Raw genomic sequence first — 9514 nt, 5'->3', positions numbered from 1 at the left:
TATGTTCTGGGGGGGGGGGGGGGTGTTCTAGATACTCAGGGTAATCACAGATGCCAAGTACAAGCATAAGCCAGGAGCGTGTGTATTGATCATGGGTGATTCTTACCGCTATCATGAGCCGTCTGGCAAAGCTGCTGCATTACATACAGTTCTGAAACCTTAACACACTTTTTCTTGCTCTGAATGATTATTTGTAGCCTAAGGGCAAGAGCGTAGAGAGACCAATGAGTGAATGACAGGCTAAATTGTAACACCTCTTACCAAGCACTTGGAGAAATTAAGTAGTTGTCTAAGAAATTGCAGTAGAAGTTCACAAATTGTTCTCTGGAGTTCTTCAGGGCTAATTACTGATGGACTGACTTGGTATTTCTCATTCACTGATGCAGCTGAATGAAAATCAAATACATAGAACTCTTCAGTCTCATTTTTGTTTTCATCTTCAGAAGAAAACTATCAATAAGTTGATGGTGCAGTAAAATAATCCTATAGCTTTTTTCACTGGAATATAAAGTATAATAGCCATGATCGATTCACTGCCTAGCGATGTCAAGTTTTATTTCTGTAGTGTAGAAAACTGCTGCAACAGATACCAAATGCTAACAGTAACTCTGTAAGCTGAACTACCTGATCTTAGGCACTGTTGGTGGAATCAAACAGAGAATCCTCTTCACAAGAAAGGGTGATCTGACTCGCTGAAGATCACTCACTGACTGAAGCACTTACACTGTTCTGCAGCTAAAGAAGCAAGCTGTGGAACTATATCTTTAATTGGTCTGAATTATCTGACTAGACACTAAACCATATCTTTGAAATTCGGTGTTTAAATTAAATGATCATTCTGCTTAGCTCCTGCATGCTACAAGTTTCAGACTGGTTGTTAACAATACCTTTTCATTGATGGTTTTTGTCTTGGCTCATAAAAATAGTTAAGAGGAAAAAGAAGAGTATTTCTATCTGAATTTCTTTTATAACATGTTTTGTCATCATTTATATTTGTGTGGAGATGGATGCTACAACTGTTTCTTATCTTTTGAAGCCTCCTAATTCTGTATATCTTTGAACAGTTACTGTTGTGGCTTTCATATATTTGAAAATTGTAAATTGTGGTTTGTTCTAGATCAGAAATACCCTTTTCAACTGAGTCCATTTGTAAACATGAGTCTTATCAGACTTTTCTCTAAATATTTAAAGTCATGTAAAACTGCTTGAATATGTACTCTTAATAACTTCTACTATTTTATTTGTACACATTTAAAATTTCAAGTGCTCCCTAACTAGCTCAATTTGAACTGAAAATGACTCATTGGTCACATAATTATGCTTGTGCATATATACATAAATGCTTATAATGCAGCAAATAAATATCGGATTTGCCACTTTTCATACAATATTAAAAGGCAGAAGACTGCCTGTCAAAAGGCTTGTTAAAATTCTAGCAACAACATTTTTCTTTGTTTGCCTTCAAGTTATTTTTGAACACCATATAAAAACTTCTGAAGCATTGTTCAAGCCCAAGAAAGGATTTTTTCCTGGGCTTTTTTGTTTGGTTATTTGAAATTCATATGTCAGAATTCTGTATTTATTTTCCTTAGTCATTAGAGCTTTAGTTTTTCCTCCTGAGTTTTATTTTAATTAGTCAAATATGCATAGAATTATTAATATTTGAAATCAGGTGGAGTAGAAAGACTATTGTTACTTTTTCAAGTACAGAACAGTGTTTTCTTGTTAGAAAACCCAGTCAAAACAAAGCTAAATTTTGTGTGATTGGCCTAACGTATGAAAATATTCTTGTATGCACTCAGTCATCCAGGGGTAGCAGGCAGCATCATGTGTTGATTCATTTCAAGCTTTGCAAGCATTATTACATAAACATTCCAGGAAAGCCGAAATGGGATTCCCCATGCAGTGGTGTGGGATTCTTTGTAGCTGTGTTTATTTTAGTCTTTGACTACAAAAAGAACCCATACACCACTTTTTTTTAGGGACAGCAGATCCTGAAGTGAGATGCACAACCTAGAATAGAGACACTTATAAAGAAACATTCAGTTTTAAGAGAGGCTTTGTTAGTGGATTAAAGTTTACTGTCAGGCTTTTGTTAGGAGAAATGCTTTCATCTTTCCGGGGCTAACAACCTCCATTATTTCACTGTTCAACAGAAACTTGCAGAGAGGATAGTTGTTCCTATATACCTTATTCTCTAAAGGTAGGACTTGATGAGTACAACTCTCATCTCCCCACCTGTAACAATATGTATCTTCCCTTTATCTTGCCTAGTCCAGTCCCAGCCAGCAGCTCAAGATTCTTTGGATGAATTCATGACCGAAATAAAATCAGGATGTACCTTAGACAGTGTGGCACGAAAGAAGCTTCACTTGCGGTCGTTTGAACTGAAGAAAGAGCAACAGAGACTCAAAGGATTAATAAAGCTTGTCAAGCCTGCAGAACTGCCTGAGCTGAAGCCCCAGTAAGTCTTGGCTAAAGTGCAAAGCCATTATTTTTACCATTGTTGTTATCCATGGGCAGTTGTGCAAGCCCAGTAAATAGAGAGCTTTCCAAACACAAAAGCACGACGACCTTCCAAACTACCTGGTTCATCTCTTTAAAAAGCAGCTGTGCCTTTTGGCTGTTGCAGCATCTGTGGTTGAGGCAGATGTACCGCAACGCTGGACTAAGATAAGCCCACACTGGGAGGATGAAAGGGGAAAGGGATTGGAAGCATGGTGTCAGCTTTTTTAATTTTTTTTCCCAACCTGCATCCAAAAGGAACTGAAGAATTTTACAGGTATTATGTGCAACATGAAAACCACTTCCACTCCATGAAATGTACCTGGAAGTCAAGCGTAGCGGCTGTTCAACAACTGCCTAGCAGTGCTACTGCACTTCAAAAGGGTGTGTGCTGCGCTCATCATTTGCTAGTGGCAGCTTGATTAGAGGTTTAATTACTTAATTAATTTACTTAAATTGAGTTTTGGCCTTGAGTGTGGTTTTATATATACATATATGTTATATAGATACATTAGTATGTGTGTGCAATTGAATTTGAGGGAGTCTGTGTGATATAGATTTTTTTTTTCCTTATTTATTTATTTTTTTGCTTCCTGTTATGGCAAGTGCCTGAATCCTACAACATGTATATAGGATGGAGGAGTCATTTCCTGCAGCTTCCTCCTTGGATGGTGCAAGTGAGAGAGAAATAGAATGATTTTTATATATCCACTTCTAATTCGCAGATTTTTTTGCATTTGTTAATATAAGACTTGTTTGATACTTTGTACGCTCTTTTTCTTTGTATCTAATTTTTATTAGGAGTGGGAGTCATAGTCTGGAAGCAAAGAGCAAGCCTAAAAAGATTGCCCTGCCTCTCTTTGGTGCAATGAAAGGGGGAAGCAAATTCAAGCTGAAAACTGGAAGCCTAGGGGTAAGTTGGACTCATAAGTGCTGAGAGTCAGAGGCTATTCTCAGACACCTTCTCAGGCTATGGAGACTGTAGGTGGCAACCGTGCCTTCTCACAGGCATGGAACCAGCATGGAGGCGCAAGCCTGCGGCAGTGGAACATGCACAGGGCAGCAAGCAGTGGCTGTTGGATGTTGTTTGCTGCCAGCAGTTGCCATTCCGTGCCCTTGTACAGCCAGTTTCCTGGGGCACAGCTGCAGTCAAAAGGCAATGGATCAAGTGGAGGCAGTCTGCGGACATCAGGCTGAACTGTTGCTATACCTCAGCAGCTGGTCCTTTACTTTCTTTTGTTTTTCTTGATCTTATAGCTAAGATCATATCCAAGATTGATTCAGTTTCCAGTGTCCCTCTTATGAAAAGACTGCACTCCTTGTCTATGGACTAGACATATTTTTTCATCTTCCATCTCTACTAATAACTTTTACTTAAAACCTAACTATTCTTCATCCTGAGAATGTTTCCTAACCAGCTGTCTCTACAACAGTAATATGTGTGCTTTCTCCTGTAGTGAATATGTGACGTCTACCTCCATTTATCTTAGCACTGATGCACAAGTCTTTCTCCCACAGAAGTTGCCTGTTAAGCGTCCAGACATCCCTGAAAGCTTGTTAAAAATGAAAGATGATGGACTGGAGGAGGAGGAAGAAGAGGAAGAAATGGAGGAGGGGCAAGAAGTAGATGCAGTAAACAGCAGAGCATCAAACCTGGAAATGAAAATGACAACAGAGGAAGAAACAGGAAAAGAAACTAATGCTCCTGATGGTTCTCCCTGCAATAACAAGAATCTAGAATCTCTTCAGGATGGTAAACCATTGGTTTTGATTTTTCCAGTAATGAAGCTGAGTCTGTTACTGCTGAATTTTTCAGAGCTATGTGAATCTCCTAAGGTTTGAATTGCTGGCTCTCCAGCAGATTTCTTTTCCATAGATTTTTGCCATGAGTCCAGAGTCTGTGTGCTAACAGCTGAGTTTCACATGGTTCCGGTTGAAACTCTGCTTGGCAGTCAGTTTTTCATGCTTTTGGTGAAATAGAAATCTCCTGGACTCAAGAAAGGTCCTATTTTGATAAGCCCTGCTTTCATTAGATTAAGTGTCCATATGAAAACAATTACAATGTTGGCAGGGAGAGTGACTTAGAAAACAAATGTCTGTGTAAAGCTTCAGATTCGTTTCTAAGGAGGAAAAATAATTTTAAAAGTGGTAATGGAGAGGTATCTTCCTTGTATCTGTGTGGTTTATCTCCAATCCCTCCTTTTCTGTATCAGCTTGATGCATTTGAAAACTCAGTAATGATGTTTCTCAGTAAATGATGTGTTTGATGACAGAAACCTAATTCTAACTTTTTGTCTTAATGCTGGACAGGTTGCTCTTGGAAAGTAGGCTTTAACTGGTCACAAGCTTTTCTTTAATATTGTATTGTGATGGACTTGGTGGATGAAATAATTTGGAGGACTTTTGAGAGAAGAGTTCTTCCTGAGACAAATGTAGCTAACAGTTCCCTTTTGTACTTTCTCAGGGATGCTAGCGCTCTACTCATCAGACTTACTGCAGAATGCTCACCTAGCTCTTTCTTTTTTCTTTTACAGGGGTTAATTTTCTGCCTGAGTTAAAGATACTAAGGAATAAATCTCAGATGGGACCCTCACAAGAGAAATCTCAAGGTGAGCAATACAATTTAGACTCTATTGTACAGTAGCATGTGGGTTTAGAAACTGTCTAAAGGACTTACTGTCTTCTGTCAGTAGAAGGAAACTAAGCCTAATCTAGAGCCTAAAGAATCTGGAATTGAAATGAAGGATTGTGTTTTGCTTGGGAAGTGGTAAGTGTATGGTGAAGACAGGTCACTTCAACTATGTTTCAGTTCTCCTTGCATTTCATAGCCATTAACTGCTTTGAGATCCTTCGTTTTAAAAAAAAATAGCAAGAGAAGAAAAATAATTTTAATTTAGGAGCATAAACATAATGCTTCCCCCCCTTTACTCTTTTGCAGTAGCTCTTAACACTACAGGACGAAACTTTCTTTTATAAAGTGACAAATACTGCATAACATTAGCTAATAATCTGTTAATGACCCAGATGATCCCTCTAACATGTACACCAAAAAATAAAATCAGATCCTCAAAATGAAGACTGTTTGGTGTACTGAAAATGGAGATCTGTATGAATTTTCTATTTTTTTCATAACTCAGACTCTTAAGAATGTTGTCCTGACCTCATCATCTCATCCATAGACTTAAGCCAAAAGAGTCTCAGTACTTCACAGATTAAGTGGCAGAAAAACAAGGCATACTTCTCCCTTCTGTATTCCTATTGCCTATGTTACTGTAAAGTTATTTTCTTTATTTAAAAAAAAAAAAGGCATGTTGGTCCTGCACGTTTCCTACTGTTTCCTTCTAAATCAGTCACTGCAGTGATTACAGATAGAGAATATCCTTTAGAAAATAAACATCTGACCTTAACTAAAGTGTGTTACAGAATCGCAAATAGAGGAAGGACCTTACTAAACTGCATGCAGGTAGCTGACTTAACAGTGTATTAAACATAAGTTATTAAATCTATGAAAAACTAAACGATGTTCAGCAGTCTTAAGTATGAATTTTGTTGCAGTTAACTGTCTTGGATTTCCTTTTGGATGTATCCATTTTTATGTGAACTTCCTATAAGCTTATTTCTCATAGAAATGGTCATTTGTGATGTGTCATAAAACAGATCTTCTTTCTTGCCAGCATCTGAGGCAGTATATAAGGAACCTGAAGAGACATCTGAGAAAGTTAAGAAAATGAATAGCTCAAGCAAGGTCAGTTATGATACCATGACTCCTGCAGCTTAAGAGTTTCAGGAGATCATTTAGTAGGCTCTTTAGTGAAATAGTAACAATTTGATTGAGTATGACTTGGTGATAGTAGTGCATTTTTGCTGACTAAGACCCAAATGTAGAACCACACACTGCCATTGGACACAGATTTTGGAGTCTCCAATGAAAAGGTAAAGCACAGCATTTCAAGCATGATAGAGGCTCTCAATTCAATTACAATTTTTTTTTTTTCACCTTTTCACTTAGCAGTTAGCCTCTGCTAAATTCTGCTTCTCCTGTATCACAAGTGTTGTAGAATGTAGGTGCTCTCTGGGCTTTGGAATGGCATTGCAAAACTTTCCTTTCAGAATAGCTTGGGAAGCATGTATTGGCTGACACAGAACATGCTGTACTAAAGTTTTAGCTAGTCTGTATTGCCATTATCAAACCTCATCCTTCTCTGTAAGATGTGGAAAGAGGTGAGCCTAAGAGATTGTCTTTTGCAACTAAATTATTACTAAATTTGAGTGGCTGTACCAGATAATGTTCCTCCTGTGCATAAGATTTATATGAAAATGTAAAGTATATGAGCCTTGCACATTTTGGGATGCAGGCAATTTGTGCCTTCCTGGAGCTGGGAAGGAACTTTTCTGACGGCATACGCTTAGCCTAATGACTGATCTTCCCTTTAGACAGCATCCCACCCTTCTGCTGACTGCCGTCAAAGATTACTGTACTTGGTGGGCTGTGAGTTCTGACCATTATGACAATTTCTTTGTGGTGACCATCTAATTTTAGCCCTGCACACTTACTTAAAGAAACTTAACTCCCTGCAGCCTGTGTGTGCTAACTGCTGCCTTGTTAGTCCTGGCAAAGAACCTAAGGACTGGGTAGGCACAGCCTTTAGAATTGTCCTTTGTGGCTGGCCTATAAAGCATGTTGATAAAAAAGTAAGAGTAAATTTATACTGTTAAAACCCAAGTTATACCATTTCTATGACTAGGGGGGAGCAAGGCAGCTTCTCATGCTGAGGCAGTCAAGTCAGTGCCTCTCATCAGCATAGAGTTCACTCTAACACTGAGCATTCTCCAAATGGCAGATGACTTAGCTGTATTCTCTCTCCCATCACAAATCACTTTTTTCACATGCTGTCTCTGCCTTGGGGCTCAGATCTTGCATGGAAAATATCAACCAGAAGTCAGCTTTTTTTTTTCTTTTTTAATATTTGAGGAATAACTTTGAATCATGTAAAACTAGAAAAATAATTTAAAAGTGACTGTTCACAAGCCATATTTAAAAACTGTTCAACTCTGAAATCTAATGTTCTGGAAAACACTAGTCTTCCAAAAAAACTGTTTTAGAGGTTAATTTGGGGAAGGAAAGTTCTTGAGGGAATGAAAAATTGCTTCAACTGCATAACTTAAGACTGTGTCATGATACTACAGAGTAATGCAAATCAGTGCTGAATAACTTGGCTACATTTTGAGCTCTTAAGTCTTGCACTCTACAGTTGTATGAATTTTTTTTGATAGCTACATGCAGTTGTTGAAAACAAAAGTTGTTGAGAAAAGGATGCTGATGTGGCAAAACTTAAAAATCTAGGGACAAAAAGACATTGCTTTGTCAACATTTAAATTGCAAGTGACCTGTTTTGGTTTGCTTTGAACATTTCAGTGATGCCAGTGAGACCTGAAAAAATTGGGTTTTCTTTTCTTTTGAAAAACTAAGTTATCCTTATATAACAGCTGAACTTCTACATACTCCAGTTTAAAAGTCACCTTAAACCTGAAGTTTTCAGTGGGATTGCATGTTGAAATCAGTAAAGCACTTGAAAATCCTACTCTAAAGCTTTTCCCTGCATAAAGAAATTCTGTGTTGAATGACACTACCAAACATTAGGATGACAAGATTAAACTGTCCAGAAGTGGCAGGTGGCAATGGTTCTGTTTTGAGGGGGAGACTGGACTGGATGACCTCCAGAGGTCCCATCTAACCAGCATTTCTATTCTTCTGTGAATCCACTGGGAATAAACTGGATCTATCTGAGGGTTTAATGTTTCTTCTTTCCTCTGTATTATTGTTTTCATCCCTGACTCTTGTAGAAATAACCCTCACCTTTCGGTATTTGTCTCTGAATTAATGAGAGATTTAGTGGCTGTGACACACTGCTGGAGGAGTGCAACACCTTAAAAATCTTTTCTCTGTTTGCAGGTCCAACAACCTTTTTTTTCCTCACAGTACCCAGATGACGACCCAGACTACTGCATATGGATTCCTCCTCCAGGTATTGACCATTTCCTTACTGTTTTTAGTCTTATAACTCAAGAATCTACCTAGTAGTCAGGGTGTTCTTGTAACTTCTTGAGAAAAAAAGTAATTCATGAATACTTTACCCAGAACCTGATGTTTTCTGGCATGTTGTGCCCCATATTTGTTGTATGGCCATGCAAGGCTTGCAGTGAAAGACAGGCCATATCTGTAGTAGCTTCATCTCAATGGACAGATAGACCTGAAGTTTGTTTTTCAGTTTTGTAACGCCCGAGAGAACTAACTCCATTCACACATAGTGATATAATGATCTAGTTGAAAGACAAGCTCAAACCTTCACTAGGGATAAATGCTCCAGCAATCTTAGTATTCTCGGTTTTCATAGAAGTCTGTGAAATCTGAAAATCTACTTTGCAGATTTTTGCAAAAATCATTGGAATACACACTGTGGTTCATGTGTTTTGGAGAAAAGTCTTGGTAATGCTTTGGTGAAGGCACTGAATAATTGATGCACACATCCAATTTATGTTAAAGTTGAACAATTTTTTTACTTTAGTTCCAGAGCATTTTTAGCTAAGTGAGGTTATTCTTAAACAGTGTAATGAATTTTCATTTTCTCTAAAATGGAAAATTCATTTTCATGCATTGAGGTTTTCATAGTAAGTTCAAAGCTTAGCTTTAATGTGGTAGATTCATTATTGTAATTTTTATAAGGCTGTTCCGGGCTTATAATATAGATAGGCTCCAAAGGGAATAATAAAAATGAGAATAAATTTTACTGAAGAAAACTATAATCTGATGAATTATCCTTCAATGAAAAGAGTGCAATTCTCTGGCAGATGAATCCACTGGAACAAAACACCTGATTCAGTAACTCAGAGGTCCGATCTGGGATAGCCAAGTGAGCTGTGTCCATAAGAGAGAGCTCCTTTTTCTGTCTCTGCCTGCTAATAATCAGACTTATTTTCTAAGCTGCATAAATAAGAACACCGGGGGGGG

The 9514-nt window shown here is 37.9% G+C and overlaps 1 protein-coding gene across 1 annotated transcript in view; it reads left to right on the top strand.

Annotated features, from left to right (window-relative positions):
- SLC4A1AP (solute carrier family 4 (anion exchanger), member 1, adaptor protein) overlaps window positions 1-9514 on the top strand; it is a gene marked incomplete at its 5' end in the record, with an annotated part of 23865 nt that overhangs the window by 13639 nt on the left and 712 nt on the right. The window contains 6 exons of the mRNA XM_010576541.1: window positions 2275-2464; window positions 3307-3418; window positions 4024-4258; window positions 5040-5114; window positions 6180-6250; window positions 8459-8531. Coding sequence (XP_010574843.1) covers window positions 2275-2464; window positions 3307-3418; window positions 4024-4258; window positions 5040-5114; window positions 6180-6250; window positions 8459-8531 — 756 coding nt within the window. The remainder of the gene's footprint in view (window positions 1-2274; window positions 2465-3306; window positions 3419-4023; window positions 4259-5039; window positions 5115-6179; window positions 6251-8458; window positions 8532-9514) is intronic.

Source organism: Haliaeetus leucocephalus, unplaced genomic scaffold, assembly GCF_000737465.1.
Source record: "Haliaeetus leucocephalus isolate CR32 unplaced genomic scaffold, Haliaeetus_leucocephalus-4.0 Scaffold526, whole genome shotgun sequence".
NCBI lineage: Eukaryota > Metazoa > Chordata > Aves > Accipitriformes > Accipitridae > Haliaeetus > Haliaeetus leucocephalus.
Note: the sequence above shows the minus strand (reverse complement) of the source record. Positions and strands in the feature narration are given on the sequence as shown.